At 37.4% G+C, this 21415-nt stretch overlaps 1 protein-coding gene across 3 annotated transcripts in view; it reads right to left on the bottom strand.

Annotated features, from left to right (window-relative positions):
- Positions 1–734: 734 nt before the first annotated feature.
- LOC120413538 (uncharacterized) overlaps positions 735–21415 on the bottom strand; it is a 31512-nt gene continuing 10831 nt past the window's right edge. For 2 of the 3 annotated variants that reach the window (XM_039574413.2, XM_039574414.2), the window contains exons 3-5: positions 7684–7949; positions 3040–3927; positions 735–2977 (exon numbers count right to left, since the gene is read on the bottom strand). In XM_039574413.2, the coding sequence (XP_039430347.1) occupies positions 1555–2977; positions 3040–3927; positions 7684–7751 (2379 nt within the window). In that variant the 5' untranslated portion in view covers positions 7752–7949 and the 3' untranslated portion in view covers positions 735–1554. Of the gene's footprint in view, positions 2978–3039; positions 3928–7683; positions 7950–8109; positions 8665–21415 lie in introns of those variants that run through there. The other variant, XM_039574415.2, reaches the window with a different exon arrangement.

Raw genomic sequence — 21415 nt, 5'->3', positions numbered from 1 at the left:
TACTTCGTTATTGACCAGGACCCCCAAAAATTGCACCGTGGACCACAGATGAAAAGTAGGAACCAATCATCACCCCTTCGCAGGTCCCTATCATGCTGATCAATAACGACGCCGGCCCCGACCAGTGGTAAGACACGGGGAAGTGGATGGGAATGTTAGTCCTATACTTGAGTGATGGAGATCGCTAAATTGGCTGCGTCTCCGAAAAGTATCACATGAGTTTTGAGGGGTTAGTTAGATGGGCATGCGGTCAGGATTCTCTGTGGTAGGTGATGCGACCATAAGCAATTTGGTTATCGGTTGAAATTTAAAAAAAATCTTAGGCAGCCGGCTGCGGAAAGGTAGCTATTTAGGGATTTAAATATAGTATTAATTCGACTGCGATTCTTCGTCGGCTTCATGAATTAAAATGTTTTTTATATCATAAGCTTTAAAACATATTTGACGGCGTGCCTTCCGATCATCGATGATACAGAAAGGACTTAATCCAGCAATACGACTTGCTAGTTTCACTATAAAAAGAGAACAACACAAAAAAAAATTGGCCAACGAACGCGCGAAAGAACAACAATGAAAAAAAGAAGAAGGAGAAAAAACAGAACTGCGCGTCCCCAACGGCGCCGCACTACTGATCCGTGTTGTAATTTATTGTGATATTCAAGACAAAGAAAGGAACGCATATTTTATGTGACTATTTGAATGTTTTAATAGTTATTATTATTTTCATTTCATAATTGATGTAATAGTTTTGTGTTTCACATTTTACATGGGTTTTACTTTGTTTTGTATTTTGATGTATTTTGTATCCTTTTTTTCTTTTTTTTTTCATTTTAGATTGCCACGCACACTTGCGTGTCGCTTGTTGGTTAGTTTGAGTGAAACTTATGTACAATTTAGGAAACCAACGGTACTTGATCCGATTTTTTCTTTAACTTACAATTTCCTAGTGTTGTGTTTTCTTTTATATTTAACGCTTTGTAATGATTCTTTTGTCGATTTTTTTTCACTTCTCATTCTGTTAGAAGATTATTCCTGCGTGAATTTTCAGATTTTGCTCTTTCATAATGTATTTTTTTTAAAGAAATCAAAATAAACATCAACCCAAAAATCGTTTCCACCATGTGTTTGTGTGTGACATTTTATTTACTTACAATCTAGCTGATTCTTTTTCAACGGAACTTGTTTTCCGAGCAAATTGGCTAATGTTTGTCTACTGTTGCTAGTCTAAAGTGGCGTTGATTTTTGTGTGTTGATAATTACCAGCTTTGCGTAACGGAAACAATTAAATGGTTTTGCAATAAAGATGGGAAACGGGTATAAAATTTAAACAAGGATTAAATAACTACACTTTAAATGTATATATTTGTAGCAAAAAAATAATAAATGGAGCAAAAACTTTACGCTAACCCTGCAGAGAAAAGAAGATTCGAACTTGATCGCGCGCGCGCACGCGCCGCTGCTAACAAAAGTAGCAAAACGAGGGTGAACGCGAGGGTTAAAACGGGAACATTTCTTAATGTTAGAGAAGTTGCTGCTGCTGCTGCTTATGTACAATTAGTTAGACACAGTTTCAACAATACTATTCTTGATAATTTCACTTAGATTTTCGCTCGTTTCGACGACTTTGTCCGCCGGGACAATCTCCGTTGAGTTGACCACTTCTTCCGTTACCAGCGTGCAATCCCCCTCTTGGGTGTCGTCCTGGGACAGTTCCGCATCGCAGTCAATGACAACGGTGGGCATGACGGGCGGGTCGCGGAAGTCGCTCAGCTCGTCGTCTTCCTCGGGGAGGGATCGCTTGACGACGGCGGTGACGGCACTGGCGCGGCTACTCGCGAGCAGGTCGTTGATCGCTTCGAGCCGATCGCTGGAGGGCGCCGCCAGGGGGCTGTTGAGGTCGATGAAGCTGCTACTGCTGTCGAGTGGGTCTTGGGAGGGTTGGGATGCGTCTAGGCTCAGCTGGGAACTGAGGGCGGTGGTTGGTGTGGAGGTTGGTTCGGGCTGTGGTGGGTCGTCACAGACAAAGTTGGGGTTGATGGGGGTATTGAGGGTGGTGTCTTCGTCTATGATGACCGCGGAGCTGAGGCTGTCCAGCGATTGCTGTTGCTGCTGCTGGCCGTGGTAGGAGGAATGTGGATCGGGCTGTCGCTGGTCTAGACCGGGATGGTGAGGCTGGTGGTACTGATCCAGAGGAGTCGCGTAGTTGCCGTAGTAGGAACTCATCATCGTTAGCTGGTCGTTGACCACCGGCTGAGGCTGCTGCTGTGCACCAGTGCCGTAGTAATCCCGGAACGCGTAGTGCAGATCCAGCGATTCCGCACCCTGGTAACCCTGGTGTCCGTACTGAGGCTGCTGATGGTAGCTGTCAACTTGCTCCACAGCACCACCCCCGCCCATCATCCCGTACAGCCCCGGTAATCGCACAGGTCCGCTCGACCAATCCTTCCCACTTCCGTAGCTACTTCCCCCACTCATTTGCCTCTGGTCCTCACTAGCTTTGTTCTCCAGATTTAACCGCATTATCGTGTGGATAAAGTGTGTCCTAACCCGCGCAGGATTGAACTCCACCCTCCCAACCACGTTTGCACACCCGTCTTGGGTGCACCCGCAAGGAAAGTTTGGCCGATCAACCTGGCACTTGATCCCAGCCTGGCTGCAAGCGCACGTGTCCGGATCGCAATACCCTCGGCACGTGCAACCGCAAACCTCCCGCGACGTCCGAATGACCCGGCATTCGTCCTTCTCCGTCGAGTCGATCTTCCGCACCCCCGCGGCCTTCAGAAGAGCACGCCTTTGGCGGGTCGTTACTGGCTGCAGAAAACCGTACGATTCGCTCTCCGCTTCAGAACCGCTTTCGCTGGGTTCCTCTTCGCTGTCGGTTTCCTCGCTGGAGCTGGATCGGGCGCCGTTCAACTCCTGGAGCTGGGCGCGGTGCATTTTGCGCTGCTCGGCGGCGTGTTCAGCTAGGGTAAAGCGTCTGGAAAAGAAGCATGGGGTTAAGAATCATCACTAACTTCTATTTTAAACCCCCAAACTCACCTCGAGTGCATATGCTGAAACTCCATCCCCAGCGTACAACCGCCCTGTGACGGTACACACCCGAAGCCCTGCATCCGGGTGAAGTAGAACACGGTCACACCGTCGAACGTGATGCCCTTCTTTGGTCGCTTCTCGCTGCTCACGTCCGTCGTCGGGGCGTCTTCCGCCGAGCGTCGCTTGAGATTACTTTTCACCGCCACACTTGGAACCAAATTTCTGGACGGTTCCGACCCGAGCCCCGAATCGGACCCATCACTAGCTTCTTCCTCTTCCCGTTGTCGCGGCGTTCCCTGAGTCGTCGCGGCCGCTTCGGTACCGGTCGTAACTGCCGGTACTCCATCCGTCGCCGTGAATTCCACCTCTCCGTTACCGCTAGCAATGCACTGTCCGTTAATCGTAACGTTCGGGGTTCCCCCGGTGGAAGCCGTCGTAAAGCTGTCATCCCCCAGAATGGTAGACTTGGTCTCGTCTCCGCCGCCATGGCCATTCACCAGCGGCGACGTCTCACTGCCAACTTGTCCGTTTACACTAATATTCACAGATTCACCCCCATTACACCCATTCGTCACCACGCTAATGTTCTCCTCCCCCGAGTCCCGCCGGATGGGACTGTTCTTCAGGCTGGTCACGTCCACCAGCGTAATCTGGGCGGAAGTGTCCAGATCCGTGGCGATACTGCTGGTGCAGCTCACGTTGAGGTCCGAACCGCACGCGGCGTCGTCCAGCGCCAGTGGATCGTACAGCGGATCGTCGCAGTTTAGCTCGTCCGAGGGCATCAGGCCGTCCTCTTCGTCGTCGCCGCAACCGCCGACGACCGCGGTCGTAACGGCCTCGTCGAGCGTGGTGGCCGTCGGTTCTTCGTTGGGACCCATTGTGGTGGGGGTTAGACTGGAAAGAGGGGTATAGAGCATCAAATATTTTAGTATGAATGGCATTTTTTGCGGTTGGTTCTACTGTAACACGTGGTTTAATCTTGCGTTTAATAGCGTCCCAATGTCCCGAAAAGATAACATGTCTCTCCTCTCTCATGCATGAACTATGAGTGAAAAGAAACTCAAAAAAACAATTTTAGGATCATCGCGCGGAATTTTGATTTCTCTACTACATACAATTTCAGGTGAAACGTTTTACATGGTATAGTCCAGACTCGATTATCTGAAGCCTCGATTTAACGAAGTTTCAATATCTTTTTCAATATCTCATCACCGTCATTTAGGCCGCCATCATGGATTTGAAAATTCTGAATCACTCTAGGGTAGGGTAGAACTCATTTAATGCCATGTTTTGAATTCCCGGACGCTTCGAAACCCGGACCCTTCATCTTGTTTTATCAATTATTTGGATATAAGTTTGCACAAACTGTCAAAACTGTGTTATTTGATGAATTCTAACATTAACTTTTACACTCAACCCCCGGTGGTTGGTCACTTTTTCGTTTGACACTTTTTTAGTTTGTACCCCGTTGGTTGGTCAAAGTCAAACTAAAAAGTGACGAACTGTCACTTTTTACACGACGCTTACGCACACTATCAAAACAATCGTTAGGTAGTGCGTGTGAACTCCGTGTAAAAGGGGTGTCAAACTAAAACGTGACCCCGTTCGTTTGACAACAGTTGGTGTCAAACCATCGGGGTTTGAGTGTATTTCAATTTTGTTTGGTTTTGTTATTTGGTTTTGCAAAACCGCATATTTTCAACGAAAATGTCAAAAATATTCGTAATCACCTTTTGCCTCTTGGTGGCGCTTTGTGTTAGTATGTGTGTGGTCTATGTTTGCGGGCGTGTACGCAAAACACAGAACAGTGAGAACTAGCGAAAATGCTTCACTTTCTTCTGATACAAGTCACCATCATATTGAAATTGCTTGAAGATTCATACCCGTGCCTGAAGCCAATGCCAAAAAAATAAAATAAAATAAAAATCCAGAGCAACATTTCAAAAGGACGGTACGACATTGCCCACGATCCATACAAAAAAGTTTTTTTTTTGTATGGACAATTGTCCACGAGGAGGGGGGGGGGGATTCCCAAAAAAGTGTCCACGTGGTTTATGGATGGTCCCGTTTAAGCAAACGTGTTGCAACCAGATCATTTTTTTTTAATTAAATCTAATTACAAGCAGATTTTTTTCATGTCTGGATTTTGAAAAAAATACAGCCAAGAGCTTATTTTAGAAAATATATCTTTCATATAGTTGAGAAATTTTCCTATAACATTGCCTATGGAACTTTGAAGACTTATCTTATAATATAAATACAAAATACAATAAATTAATGTTTTTAGTGTCACTCAAACTACGCTTAATTTAAAACGTCAATATGTTTAAACACAATACCGTTATAAATCAATAATAACACATATTTTTAATAATTTCAAGACTCAGCAAAAAAAAAGTAGGGTAAACAATGTAAATTTTTTGTGAATTTTCTAACCTCTCAGAGAGTTATTTTTTAATAGAAAAAGATCAATCAATTGCAACATTTTACTTTAATATTGATCCCTGGCAAATTGCACACTTTTTCAAAATTCATCAAAGCTACATTTCTAAATATAATAAATTATTTTTTTCCTTTACAACCCAACCCCACCTCTAAGGGGCTCAGAACAAAAATTCACCAAAATCATTTTCTTCATCTAATTTTCAATATTTCAAAAATATTGGAAAGAAGAACACTCAAAATGTATGTTTTGGAAGATTGACTTGTTTTATTTAACTTGACAAATGTCTTTTTATATGTGTTTTTCAAGGGATCATCTTTGGCTGTGGATACGGGACGGCCACCTGCAGAAAAAAACTCCAATTCAATTAAACTTCATTTATGATTGATAGTTTGCTTGCTATCGTCCTATTGACTATTGTAGCTTAAGAGGCAGTATTTGTAAATATTGCTCGGTTTGTTCTAGAGGTCGTATCGAGGTGCTCCGATTTGGATGAAACTTTCAGCGTTTGTTTGTCTATACATGAGATGAACTCATGCCAAATATGAGCCCTCTACGACAAAGGGAAGTAGGGTAAAACGGGCTTTGAAGTTTGAGGTCGAAAAACCCTAAAAAATCTTAAAATTGCTCGCATTTCCGTAAAACTTCATCAATTCCAACTCTTTTAGTTGCATTCAATAGGTCTTTTGAAGCACTTCAAAATGAGCTATAGACATCCTGGATTGGTTTGACTTTTTCTCATACTTTTTGCGAATTACTGTTAAAAATTGATTTTTCTAAAATCTTAATATCTTTTTCCAACAGCTTCCAACACCCATACTCCTATAGGTCAAAAGATAGGTAATTACATGGACTATAAGTCTACGGAATTCCGAATATGACAAAATTGAGACCAAAAAGTGCCGTCTTCTTGGCCTGCAGGGCAAAAACTAACGTTGTAAAATGTTTGTTCTAGAAAAATCGAAAAACTATGAGAAAAACTGCGATTGGCCAAAAAGTTAACACCGTAGGCTTATAGTCCATGTAATTACCTATCTTTTGACCTATGGGAGTATGGGTGTTGGAGGCTGTTGGAAAAAGATATTAAGGTTTAAAAAAAAATCAATTTTTGACAGTAATTTGCAAAAGCTAAGTGTGGCCGAATGGTTACGCTGTCCGCTTTGTAAGCGGATGATTCTGGGTTCGATTCCCATCTGCTGCAACCTTCCATCGGATGAGGAAGTAAAATGTCGGTCCCGGCCTTGGTTGTTAGGCCGTTAAGTCATTCTAGGTGTAAGAGCTGTCTCCATGCCATAAGTACAAACAACACACCAAACCAAGCCTACTCCGGTGGAATCGCTGGCGGCGGTTGGACTAGCAATCCAAAGGTCGTCAGTTCAAACACTGGGGTGGAAGGTTCCTTGGAGTAAAAAGAAGTTTGGGTGCTCTCCCCATTCAAGCCTTTGGACTCCTAGGTTCGAGCAGAAACTTGCAATAGAGACCACAAAAGACCCGGGGGTCGTTAATGTGGATGGTTTGATTTGATTTGGAGTGAAAAAAACGAACCAATCCAGGATGTCTATAGCTCATTTTGAAGTGCTTTAAAAGACCTTTCGAATGCAACTAAGAGAGTTGAAATTGATGAAGTTTTACGGAAATGCGAACAATTTTAAGATTTTTTATGTTTTTTCGACCTCAAACTTCAAAGCCGGTAAAACGGGCTTCCCTTTGTTATAGAGGGCTCATATTTGGCATGAATTCATCTCATAGACAAACAAACGCTGAAAGTTTCATCCAAATCGGAGCACCTCGATACGACTTGTTACACATTGGTGAAAAACTCGCTCTTAAGCTGTTTTCAAAAAACACAAGTCAACTTGTAAATTCTCATCCATCATTCAACTTTCCCAATTAATTGAAGACTTGTAAGTAAATCATATAGAGATATAATAATTCAACTTTAAAGTTTACGTTGTAGTTTAAACCTCAGCTAGTGTCTCTCAATGGATGAATGGCTTCATGGTTCCCATTGCAAATTGATTTATTTTAATTTTTGTTAATAGCTAAAATCTGGTAATTGTAGTTCAGTGTCCTATAAAAAAACTTAACCAATCAATTATTCATTTTTGTTCAAACTTTGTTTTAGTGTCGCTGTCCACTTCAAAAGGTTTAAAACACTGTGCTTGTAATTCCCTTTTTCAGATCAATATTATCAATATAACACTCACCCGAATATCGCCGAACCATTAGCATTCTTCTGCAGATAGGTGATGAAGTTCTTGATCGGCTTCAGCATACTTCAAACCGGGGCCAGGTTCGCACTTGTTCCGCAGAAATAATCACCACACCAGCCTCCACTGAACTCGTCAGATTCTTCTGCTGCTCTGTCCGGAAACGACACGGCGACATCACTCCTCGTAGTTGCCAGGTGGCCACCCGAAGGCCACCTTTTCCGGTGCGGGTGGTTTCAGGCTTCACCAACTTTAGGGTGGTCCTAAGCGGGGGAAAAGGAAAACAAGTTTTGGGTTAGAGATTTCTGGAGAGCGATCGATCGTTGGCTAAAATTATCATTTTCCCAGTGTGTAAGCCCGGTTTTTCGGTGTGTGAGTGTGTGTGTGTGTGTGCACGTACGTATGTGCGTTTTTGCTTATCACCTTAAAACACGGCTGTCGAGTGTTTTTATTTCGGGGTAAGGCCTCTTCTCTCTCTCTGCCTCTCACACTTTCCGTGCGATTCTCCAAAGGAATCTCCGTAAGGATCTTCCCGAGAAGGCTGTGTGTTTCACGTTATCTGCACTGACACAGTGAAAAATTTGCACGCAACTTTCGCGTGGAAGGTCAAATGACGCGTGGTGTTTTCGGCGTGGAATTCCGCACTGAACTTGAGCGAGATTGATTCGCGCGGGGATCGAAGCGAAAAACGGCTGACGGTAATACTTTCAAATAATCTACTGCCCAAGTCTTCATGTACAATAATTCATAATACAGAACAGCACCACACACATAGTCGGAGAGTCCATCATCGTCGTCGTCATCCGAACGAACCGATGCCGTGCCGATGTGGTGGTGGTTTGTACACACATGTAGGCCACTCTGCCACAGCCAAAACCGAACCGAACTTGTGAACAGACGACGGTGCGAACTGCGCGAAACGAACTCCTCAACACAACTGCTAGGAGGAAGCGATGTCGATGGTTACGACTCTGCTAGAGCACTGCCCGACCTAGCCGACGAGCTCGAACTAGAGCCAACTGCCCGAATGGGTACTGTCGAGCAGGGGATTGAGTAGTGACACCCCTGGTTTTAGCGTCAGGGTGGTTCCGGAAGTCGAAAATAAGGTCAAATCACAATTTCAAATACAAATTAGCATCAAGCATTTGAAATTTTAAAATTAACATTGAATTAAAAATATTTCATTTGGGAACCACCCCAGACCCGTTCAACGGGAACACGAAATCAAGAGTTTTATTCGAGTATCGAGACCACCACTCGAATCTCACTGCTTCGCTCTCATTTGAATCAAGTTTTGCTTCCACGAAAAGTATCATGCTGCTCCATCGATTCGCTCTCAGCTTCGCTCAATTGGAGAGAGCCCTTGCGCTCTCGTGGGAGCTTCCCTCCCCTCCCTTCCTTTTGAGACCGCTACAAAATTGGGTCAGGGTTGAAGTCGAAGGTGCGTGTCGGCGGGTTCAGAAGGATGAAGGATCGACCCTGATGGATTGGAAGGAAGATTGGGTGGGAAAGCTTGGAGGATTGTAGTGCAAATGACCTGCATAGTTGGGAGTGAAGACGCATGGTGCTTTAAGAAAAGAATGCACCAAACGGCTGAGAATGTATTTGTCTTATTCAAATCTTGAGAATATTACACTAAAGCACTGTCCCTGATTGCATAAATGTCCCATATGCATTACATCGTTTTTGAGGTATTGATGCAGTTTTGTTTGCAATCGTGTGTCTTTTCAGTAAAGCCTACAACATTCACTATTTTGTTCTTGAAATCAGGAGGAAATCCATTTTTTTCGCGAAAACTTTACACGTAACCTTATGTGTGGGACAAAACTTGTTTTGCTTGTTGTTATTGCATATGGGACATTTATGCGAACATGGGCAGAGTAGGTATTATGAAAAAAGACACCAAATATGAAAAAAATATCATAACAAACATCCAAAGCGTCATTCTTATGCAAAATTATCTGACTTTTTCAAAAAAAAAACTTTCAAAAGCGCACGATTGAGTTTTAAGGGATAAATATATACAGAAAAAAATATGTAAATTTACACAGCACGTAATTACTGTTTCTTATGTAAACTCACTCATTGTAATGTTGAAATATGATGTAAAGAGAGAATCTAATGAATTTCTACCCGTGTTCGGCTTCATGTAAATTCCTATTTAATGTAAATCATATATCCAATGTATTTCTGCCAAACTTTGACTTCAATACTATCCGAACTAAAAATAGTTATATTTGGTTCTCTTTCTATCGCTCTCATACTTCGCTGGCCCACTGCCTGAGCCTCACCCTGAACAAGTTGATGCTTTAGCCACTCGTTTATAAAATGCGAAGATGGCTTAGTCGGCAGCGGGTAGCAACAGTAACACCAAACATCCTACCCGTCGTCCGTTCGATTCCAGTCCAGCGTTATTCCACTTGGCCGTCGACGAGAAAGCGTCCCCTACCTGTGAAACAACTTTTTAAAATGCGAATTTCCTTTTGCTGCCCGCTTCAATCATTTTAAAATAGAACATAGGCCACACCCTTTTCCTACTGCAATCCAGGTCGAGCTTCTCATTCCCATTGGCCTATCAGAATTAGTTGATTTGAACTAATGTAAATTCCGAAACTAATGTAAATTTTCAAAACTAATGTAAATTTCCAATGAATCTAATGTAAATTTCCAATGAACCTTATGTTAATATACATCATTTATCATGATACCTTTTGGTACATGATAAATAATGTAAATTTACAGGAATATTTTTTTTCTGTGTACGATAAACTGGTGAAAATAGTCAAAATCGTCACATTTTCAAAAAAACTATACATTTGTTTATCGTCTGCTCTACAACTTTGTAGAACATTGCACAGTGGTCCAGTTCGCAAAATTAAGTGGAAAATAAATTGTCCGAAAAATCGTTAAGTTTTGACGAGCTTTGGTGTCTTCAAAGCAGTTGTAGTAAATGAAAAAGGGCAATTTTCACGATCGGGTGATTTTGGAAATCTAACTTTTCAGGAATATTTTTGAGATTTTTTTTTCGACTTCTTTTTTCAAATTCATAGAAAGCATTTGAGCAAACCTTCAAAAGTCAGTTTTTTGAACGTAAAAATTCAGGGTTACGTTTTAGAGAAAAGAAAAATATACGAGTCACTTTTAGAGCTCTAAACGACGAACATTTTTTTTTTTTTTTTTGACGGGTCAATTTAGACTTAAGGGTCAAAAGTTACAGCCTACAAACAAAAAAAATATTTCCGAATGTTACATCATTTATGATGTAACACTTTTGCACGTCATTAAACATTTAAATTTAAATGCAATTTGATGAAAATTTGCAGCAAATTATACGTAAAAACATGATTTTACGTGTCTAATTTTCAAAGGAAAAATGTGTGGGACCACCCTAACAAAATTCAAAAATTGTCTAACTATATATTTTTCCATGAAATTTTGCCCGCTGATTTTGAATCTGACCTCAGAATTGAACCATAGTGTAAAAAAATCAATTTTTGGTCCAAATTGACTTGTCAAAAAATAAAAATGTTCGTATTTTAGAGCACTAAAAGCGCCCCAAAACTTAACCCTGAATTTCAACGTTCAAAAACCTGATTTTCGTAGGTTAGCTAAGATGCTTTCTCTAAATTTGGTCGTAGAAGGCGCAGATTGCGAGATAAAATTTTGCTTGGATTGGCGAGCGCAATAACTTTCTAGAAGACGAAAAAATCCCAAAAATATTCCTGAAAAGTTAGATTTTCAAAATCACCCTGATCTTGAACCACCCTAATTTTAAACCAAACCAAAAGTTGTCATTTTTCATTTGCTATAACTCTTCTGAAGACACCAAGGCACCAAAACTTAACCTTTTTTTCGGAAAATCCATTTTCCACTTAATTTTGCGATCTGGAAACTAAACTTGGAAAAGTATACTATATGATTACTAGAGCGTCCAATTTCCCGGGGTTACAAAATTCCCGGGAAACGGGAAATTTTCAACAAATTTCCCGGGCAATCCCGGGAATTCCCGGGAAAATTGAAATTCAACAATAATTATTCTAATCCTGTTTCTGATTAATCTTTTGCAACGAAATTGTATAGAACAGCAACTTTAATGGTCAAAATGGGTTTGAGGATCAATTAATGGCTTGACTGCTTGTAAAAAATCATGCAACTTTGAGAAAGTATATAAACTTTCTAATTTTTTAATCTTTCAAATAATCTCAAATGAAAAAAAATATTATTAGTATTTTTGTTGAGAAGGATTTTTTTAAATCAAAGTGTTTGGACAGTGAAAATCAATGCTCCACAACCATAAAATTTCTTTTAAATTTGCCTCAGCGACCATAAAGTTTAAATAAAAAAACCAAAAAAAATAAATGTGTGAATAAATAAATTATCATTGAATTTATCTTCAAAATATAATTTCTAGCGCTTTTTAACTTGAAACACTATTTGTTAACTTGAAAATTTGACACGGAGATGTTTTTTAATGGTTTTTCATGGTTTTATGATATGATTTTAGTTATATGGTATTCATCCTAATTAATCAGTTAGATTAAAATAACTTTGTGTATTTAAAAGTGGTTGAAATTCAACGATATTTTTCATATATAACTCACGTGCTTCATAAATTTATAACTTCAATCTGTAATTTCTCGAAAACTTAGAAACAAATTCTTCTCAATTTCCATCCAACATGTTCAAGGTAAAAAAAGTCAAACAAATCTCAATGTAAATATCTTATTTTCAAATGATATTACAAAAAAAAACATTAAAAAAGGTTGTCTAAAATAAAATAGTTTATATTCATTCCATAACAGCGTAAATTTTGTTGTCCAACATATAAGCAAACAATGTTCCTATTGGTGAATGCTTCAGAAATAAATATTACCTTAATTAAACCTTGACATGAAATTTACAGACAAGCTGATCAGTCAATATGAACAGTAGATAGAAATAAATAAAATCAACTCAGGTTCTCCAATTGTTATTTTTTTGTATAATTTCAAAACATTAGTGCCAATAAGGTAGGAAAATGTGTACTTCTGCTTGTATTTCGGGAATTCCCGGGAAATTTATAAATTTCCCGGGAAACGGGAAATATTTTTTTTCCGGGAAATCCCGGGAATTCCCGGGATTTTTTTTCCCGGGACGAGAAATTGGACGCTCTAATGATTACTTAATTTATGTATACATAAAACAAGTAATCATAAATATTTTTTTGTTTTCAATGAAAAAATGCAGACTTAAAAACTACAACAAAGTCCCATTAAATTACAAGTTTCTGGGTTTTTGACAGTTGAAAGTTTTCAGAACAATATTTGATTAAAATTACTTACCTTGTTAGGATAAAACATTAAAAAAAACTTTTTTTGGGTTCGTTGGGAAATGTTGCACTTCATCAAGGTTTGCATGAAGCAATTTTCGGGTACTGATTCAAACTGATAATCCATTTATATGGAGCCGAAAACATTTGCTTAATTATTCCGCAAACTTGGAACAGTTCACAGTTATTACTCAACAAACGAAACCCGCCACTAGATGAGCTTCGATAAAAATGTGTGTAATTCTCCGCCAACTCACATGAAATCGGAAAAAGTTGCCCCGACCCTCGTCGATTTGTGTGAAACTTTCTCTATTTTCAAATATCTCTTTACGTAGGGGTGGTACGATCATTTTTCAGCATTCAACGCCCAATTTGTAGCGTACACAAAATTCCGGAAAAAAAACTTTTTTTTATCGAAAAAAAATGTAAAAATTGTTCAAAAAATCCTGTCATTTTTCGTTAGAACTATAACTTTCATTTTAATATTTCGTGTTTTTCTAACTTTGAGGGTTATTTTTTAACAGTGTGACAACGTTCTACAAACAGCACAGACAACTTAAAAAAAGATGTATAAACATAAGAGCTTTCTTGTTGCCATTACGAGGATAACTGCATATAAACAAATTCTAAAAGTTTGAAGAAAAAAGAACAAGAAAAGTAAAGCTTGCTCAAAATATGAAAATGAAAAAAAGTCAAAAATTTGGCAGTAGAGGGTTGGTGCATTGTTTTAAAATTCACAAAAAATCGACACTGATAATTGTTTCTAGATTTTTTTTTTTTTGAAAAGGTCCAATAAACATACACTCAAACCCCGTTGGTTTGACACCGACTGTTGTCAAACGAACGGGGACACTTTTTAGTTTGACACCACTTTTACACGGATAGTGTGCGTGAGCGCCGTGTAAAAAGTGACAGTTCGTCACTTTTTAGTCTGACTTTAACCAACCAACGGGGTAAAAACTAAAAAAGTGTTAAACGAAAAAGTGACCCACCATCGGGGGTTGAGTGAATAAAAGACAATAGCTTATAAGACCCTAAAAAACTCTAGGTTTGAAAGCTTTTCGCGCTTTTCAAATTTTGAGGCAAAACATGAACAGATTTGCTAAAATTCTTGAACAAGTTTCTTATTTTAAATAAAGTTCCGTAGCTTGATACCGACCTTGGTTTTTCGTCTTTAGGTCATATGAAATAAACATTTTGAAAGTTTGATTGTCTCAAGAAACCTCCAAAATCAAGCCAATTCTACAACCCTGATAACACACCACAGCTCGCTCAGAAATCGATTCAAACATCAACCAGCTCTAGCTAGAGAATCGAGAGAGAGAGAGAGAGAGAACAAACAGGCATCGGACACCATATAATCACGTCGTCATCATTCGAGCACCAACATCGAACAAGCTGTGTGTATGTGTGTGCGTGTGTGTGTTCATATTTGCTTGCTCTATACAGCTTCTAAGCACATGAACAGCACTAGGAGGCGGCTGGCTGGCAGTGCTGCAATGCTTGTAATACGATGAGGTTTATACACTCTTATTTATTTTTTTGCTTTATTTTTGCTGCTGCTTTTGCTGTTATTCGACAAACGAGTGTTTCGAATCACGCCGCGCGCTGCGTCCAACCCACACACCCCTTTGCCTTAACTGTAGCAGGAGCTGTCATTAATTTTGCTGTGAAGCACAGTATTAAAAGTTTAAAAGTTATCATGCTTTTTTCGATATTTTTTGTTGTTAGAAGAAACTTTTTTTTAGAAAAATAAAATTTATGTTTTGATAGCTTTTTAAAATGTCTTTTTTAAATGTAAACCAATGATATATTTTTAAAGCTAATTTTACAAGGATTTTAATAATTTCTAGTTAATAATCAAAATTTATATTTTAAATTATTTATTGTGCTCAAAAAGACACTAAAACAAAAACGTCGAAACGTGAAAAGTTTCTATTGAACTCGGCCGAGCTTCTCGGTAAACCGAACCACCCAACTGGCGCTCTGAACCGGGAAAACGGTTTTTCCAGCTTTCCTTTGCTTTGCTTCTTCTCCTTAGCTCTCTATTCGTTTTCTCCTACACTCGAAAAGCTCACTAGCGAGAGAATGAAAGGTGTTTATTGAAAAAAAAAGCAAACGTGAGGGTGTCGCGTGATAAGTGTTGAGAAAAAGTGCCACACATGCGTGTGTGAGTAAACGTGCGTGAATGTGTTCGAGCAGGATAGCTCGAATCACTCACAGATGGGAGGGCAGCAGCAAAATTAGAAAATTTCCTGCACGAATTCACATGGGGGTCGTTAAAAGTTGGCTGGTGTGGTTGATGATGATGATCGTCATTGTAAGCTTCCTTTGAGCAAGGTGGAGCTTTTTCTGTGATGATATGACGATGAGGTGATTTCAGAATTTTTTTGATGCTTTGGATGGAATTAGGGTACTTAATTTTTTTTTAAATAATCATCTAATCCCATAAAACCAATCGATTCGTTGGCTAGTAGGTGGATAACTTACTCATTGCTTGTAGTTTTGTAAGGTTTATATGCAATGAAATTCATTTGAACAAGCAATACATTGTATTTTTTATTTCCTCATCTCTATTGAATGCTTTATAACTGCACTGACTTGTTTTGTCAAGAGATTGATTTAAAGTTATCGATTTTTTGAATGGATTGATTGTTTGGAAATTAAATTTATCGAAAAATGATTCGTATGAACTGATTTTTAATAATATTTAACAATATTTCACCAAAGTAAAAATCATATCCTAACTTTATATAGTTCAAAGATGCGATTACCAGAATACAGATGGGCAAATGGTTAAAACCTATATAAATGTTTATGAAAGTTTAAAAACTTTTTTCCCAAATTTTGTGGGATGAATCAAAATGATTTGTCAAGAGATCGATTGAAAATTTTATCAAAATAAATTCTTGATTCTAAAGGATTTCTTTTTAGCCCTCTACAACCCAACCCCGCCTTTGAGCAATTCTCTACGGAATCGGTCATTTTTCTTCAATTTTAATTTTTGTATTTTTTAATCCGACTGAAACTTTTTTGGTGCCTTCGGTATGCCCAAAGAAGCCATTTTGCATCATTAGTTTGTCCATATAATTTTCCATACAAATTTGGCAGCTGTCCATACAAAAATGATGTATGAAAATTCAAAAATCTGTATCTTTTGAAGGAATTTTTTAATCGATTTGGTGTCTTGGGCAAAGTTGTAGGTATGGATACGGACTACACTGGAAAAAAATGATACACAGTAAAAAAAATAGGTGATTTTTTTATTTAACTTTTTATTACTAAAACTTGATTTGCAAAAAATACTATTTTTTTATATGTTTTAGAGGACATAAAATGACAACTTTTCAGAAATTTACAGGTTGTGCAAAAAATCATTGACCGAGTTATGAATTTCTTAATCAATAGAGATTTTTTCAAAAAATCTAAATGGGTAATTCTCTACCAACTCACACGAAATCGGGAAAAGTTGCCCCGACCCCTCTTCGATTTGCGTGATACTTTGTCCTATGGGGTAACTTTTGTCCCTGATCACGAATCCGAGGTCCGTTTTTTGATATCTCGTGACGGAGGGGCGGTACGACCCCTTCCATTTTTGAACATGCGAAAAAAGAGGTGTTTTTCAATAATTTGCAGCCTGAAACGGTGATGAGATAGAAAATTGGTGTCAAAGGGACTTTTATGTAAAATTAGACGCCCGATTTGATGGCGTACTCAGAATTCCGAAAAAACGTATTTTTCATCGAAAAAAACACTAAAAAAGTTTTTAAAATTCTCCCATTTTCCGTTACTCGACTGTAAAAAATTTTGGAACATGTTATTTTATGGGAAATTTAATGTACTTTTCGAATCTACATTGACCCAGAAGGGTCATTTTTTCATTTAGAACAAAATTTTTCATTTTAAAATTTCGTGTTTTTTCTAACTTTGCAGGGTTATTTTTTAGAGTGTAACAATGTTCTACAAAGTTGTAGAGCAGACAATTACAAAAAAAAATGATATATAGACATAAGGGGTTTGCTTATAAACATTACGAGTTATCGCGATTTTACGAAAAAAAGTTTTGAAAAAGTTACTTTTTGCGTTTTTCTTCGTTTCGTCGTCCGTGTCTGTCGCGGGTGACTATGAACGGCCATGATCAACGACGACCAACATTTTCAAAACTTTTTTTCGTAAAATCGCGATAACTCGTGATGTTTACAAGCAAACCCCTTATGTTTACATACCAAAATTTTTGTAATTGTCTGCTCTACAACTTTGTAGAACATTGTTACACTCTAAAAAATAACCCTGCAAAGTTAGAAAAAACACGAAATTTTAAAATGAAAAAAAATGTTCTAAATGAAAAAATGACCCTTCTGGGTCAATGTAGATTCGAAAAGTACATTAAATTTCCCATAAAATAACATGTTCCAAAATTTTTTACAGTCAAGAAACGGAAAATGGGAGAATTTTTAAAACTTTTTTAGTGTTTTTTTCGATGAAAAATACGTTTTTTCGGAATTCTGAGTACGCCATCAAATCGAGCGTCTAATTTTACATAAAAGTCCCTTTGACACCAAATTTCTATCTCATCACCGTTTCAGGCTGCAAATTGTTGAAAAACACCTCTTTTTTCGCATGTTCAAAAATGGAAGGGGTCGTACCGCCCCTCCGTCACGAGATATCAAAAAACGGACCTCGGATTCATGATCAGGGACAAAAGTTACCCCATAGGACAAAGTTTCACGCAAATCGAAGAGGGGTCGGGGCAACTGCTGTGTGAGTTGGCGGAGAATTACCCAAATATTGGTCGCAAAAATTTTTCAACTTCATTTTTCGATGTAAAATCAAATTTGCAATCAAAAAGTACTCTAGTGAATTTTTGATAAAGTGCACCGTTTACAAGTTAAAGCCATATTTAGGTGACTTTTTTGAATATAGTTGAAGTTTTTCATTTTTTAAAAATAATGCACATGTTTGCCCACTTTTGAAAAAAAATATTTTTGAAAAGCTAAGAAAATTCTCTATACTTTGCTTCTTCGGACTTTGTTGATACGACATTTAGTTGCTGAGATATTGCAATGCAAAGGTTTAAAATCAGGAAAATTGATGTTTTCTAAGTCTCACCCAAACAGCCCACCATTTTTCAATGTCTATATCTCAGCAACGAATGGTCCGATTTTCAATGTTAAAATATGAAACATTTGTGAAATTTTCCGATCTTTTCGAAAAAAATATTTTCAAAATTTTCAAATCAAGACTAACATTTTAAATGGGCGTAATATTGAATGTTTGGCCCCTTTGAAATGTTAGGCTTGATTTTAAATTTTTGAAATTTTTTTTTTCGAATGGATCGAAAAAATTTCACGAATGTTTCAATATTGTAAATCGGACCTATAGTTGCTGAGATATCGACATTAGAAAATTAGAAATTAGGGTTGTTTGGGTGAGACTTAGAAAACATCAATTTTCTTGTTTTTTAACCTTTGCATGGCAATATCTCAGCAACTATGGGTCGTATCAACAAAGTCCGACAAAGCAAAATATACAGAATTTTCTCAGCTTTTAAAAAATGTTTTTTTCAATGGTGGGCAAACATGGGCACCAATTATTAAAAATGAAAAACTGCGACTATTTTCAAAAAAGTTACATAAAAATGGCTATAACTTGAAAACGGTGCACTTTATCAAAAAATCACTAGAGTACTTTTTGATTGCAAATTTGATTTTACATCGAAAAATAAAGTTGAAAAATTTTTGCGACCAGTATTTAGATTTTTTGAAAAAATCTCTATTGATTAAGAAATTCATAACTCGGTCAATGATTTTTTGCACAACCTGGAAATTTCTGAAAAGTTGGCATTTTATGTCCTCTAAAACATATCAAAAATTAAAAAAATTAAAAATAGTGATTTTTTGCAAATCAAGTTTTATTACTAAAAATTTAAATAAAAAAATCACCAATTTTTTTTACCGTGTATCATTTTTTTTCCAGTGTAGTCCGTATCCATACCTACAACTTTGCCCAAGACACCAAATCGATTGAAAAATTCCTTCAAAAGATACAGGTTTTTGAATTTTCATACATCATTTTTGTATGGACAGCTGCGAAATTTGTATGAAAAATTATATGGACAAACTAATGATGCAAAATGGCTTCCTTGGGCATACCGAAGGCACCAAAAAAGTTTCAGTCGGATTAAAAAATACAAAAAAAAAATCGAATGACCGAAATCCTAGAGAACTGCTCCTTTAGACGAGCTTTGATGTAAATATCGCCAAAAATTTATTTTTCAACCAACCTTTAAAAAGCATTGGAAAGAAGAACTCTTGATATTTTTTTCAAAATCTTTGGGTTGGAAGTTTTACTTGTTTTATGTGACTTTGGCAATGTTTTTAAAAATGTAATTTTCTAGAGGTCAACTTTGTCTCCATGCTTCTTTTTACTTAAAATTTTGGAAATTTTAGTAAAAAAAACTTTACTAAAATTTCCTAAATTTTAAGTAAAAAGAAGCATGGAGTAAAGTATGCAATGTTTAATGTATTGAAAACATGAAAAAATAGGTAGGCAAAATGTAATGATAGGAGGGTGTGGTATAGGCCAAATACTACCAAAAACAAAGATAAACTAAACAAGATAAATGCAAATTAAAATACTAAAAATGAAACAAGAAAAACATAAAACAGAAGAAGTAATGTTTTTCGTAGAGCAAAAGTTGTTCAAAATAACCTCATGAACACGGGAAAAATAAAAATTTAAAAAAAAAAGTGGCCAGTAGAGGGTTAAGACATCATAACATTGAATTAAATAGTGCACGTACTTGTCACGTTTTTCGGAAATATGTCTCGAAAGAATCTTTGATACATTTTCTGCAACATTTGACCAACAACCAAAAGTTTCTTAGGCAAGAAAATTCAACAGAAATTGATTTTAAATCATAACATTGCATTTAAGTATTTTACTCCAAGAGAAAAGTGTATTCTTAGAAATTTAATTATGATATGTCAATAAAAACATAGTAAAAAAATAAAATATCCAAACCTTCCACCACTGCACCTAGAGGGATACGAGCGGAAATTTCCGGAACAAATTTCCCAGGAAATCAAAAACATTTTCAACCTTTCGTTTGCCGCATAATTTTGTCGAGGCTTCCGGGAAATCTAATACATATTTAAAAAAAATTAAACGATATAAAGTCAAACAGAGATATAAAATGAGGTTTCAAAAATAAATCAAATTGCAACTTTAAGTTTGATTAAAATAATGCTTCTCTAATTTAAAAGTTGAAAAAAGTCAAGGACACAATCAAAAAATTGGGAAACCACAAGTTTACCTTAAAACCAAAAATATAGTCCAAAAATCAAAAAAAAAAACTAAACTATTTGAAGCAATTTGACTTTACTTCGTCCAGGTTATCTTTTCTTTATGGCAAGTAGGCCGGTTTTTGTATAACTTTGGTACAAATATTTCATTATACATAATTTACGAAGAAAAACAAAAACACGACTTTTATTTATTCATAAATCTCGATATTGGAAAGTAATATTTATGCATTTTTTACATTAAATTAAATAAAAATTCAGACCTAATAGGATTAAACCATGGATTAAACTCTCCACGAATATAGAAGTTTTGAGTTCCAAAATGCGCCAAAAAATTATCTTTTACAGTCCCGACTTGATTATCCGAAGGGCTCGAACAAAAATTTCGAAGATTTGTACGTAGAAAGTTGTGTTTTACCAGCCTGAATCAGAGTCTATAAATATGAAAATGTTCAATCGGTAATGATTGCATTTTTCAAAAAAAAGCTGGTTTTTGAGTTTTGGAACGGATTTTTAATTGATCTGGCCTTATAGGTGGATCGGTCTATACTAAAAAAATACTTTGTACAACAAATTGGTAGAAAAATTTCTTTCCTTTGAAACGCTTTTAAGAGTTTGTAAATCCGCTTTGATTGTCGAAAGATATTACACGCACTTTAAAAAGAATCTCAAAACAAAACATTAACAAATCATTTGTTAACACTTTACAATGGGATAATTTGCCTGATAAAAAAGTTAAGCAATATTGCTTTTGTTTCAAGTACAAGAACCAAAACTGAGTATTTTCAGTCTGCAGACAATTATGTTTCTCTATTTTGTCCTGATGCATTCTGTACCAAATAATGATGATGTTCACAAAAAAAAACCAACAGACAAACAAAAACAGCATCATCATCAACAATCACAAAAGCCCGGCTCTCGCTGTCAGTAATGCCCCTGGATATGAATTCACACATCATGCGTGTCTGTGTGTGTGTGTGTGTGTGTGTGTGTGTGTGTGTGTGTGTGTGTGTGTGTGTGTGTGTGTGTGTGTGTGTGTTAGTTCGTGTGACTCAAAAGTGAAGGTTCAATGGAAAAAAGATGATCGTTTCACCAAGAGCGAGTTCAGTCTCCTTTT

The sequence above is a fragment of the Culex pipiens genome, chromosome 2 (assembly GCF_016801865.2).
Source record: "Culex pipiens pallens isolate TS chromosome 2, TS_CPP_V2, whole genome shotgun sequence".
NCBI classification, from domain to species: Eukaryota; Metazoa; Arthropoda; class Insecta; order Diptera; family Culicidae; genus Culex; species Culex pipiens.
The sequence above is the reverse complement of the archived record's forward strand: the minus strand, read 5'-3'. Positions and strand labels throughout refer to the sequence as shown.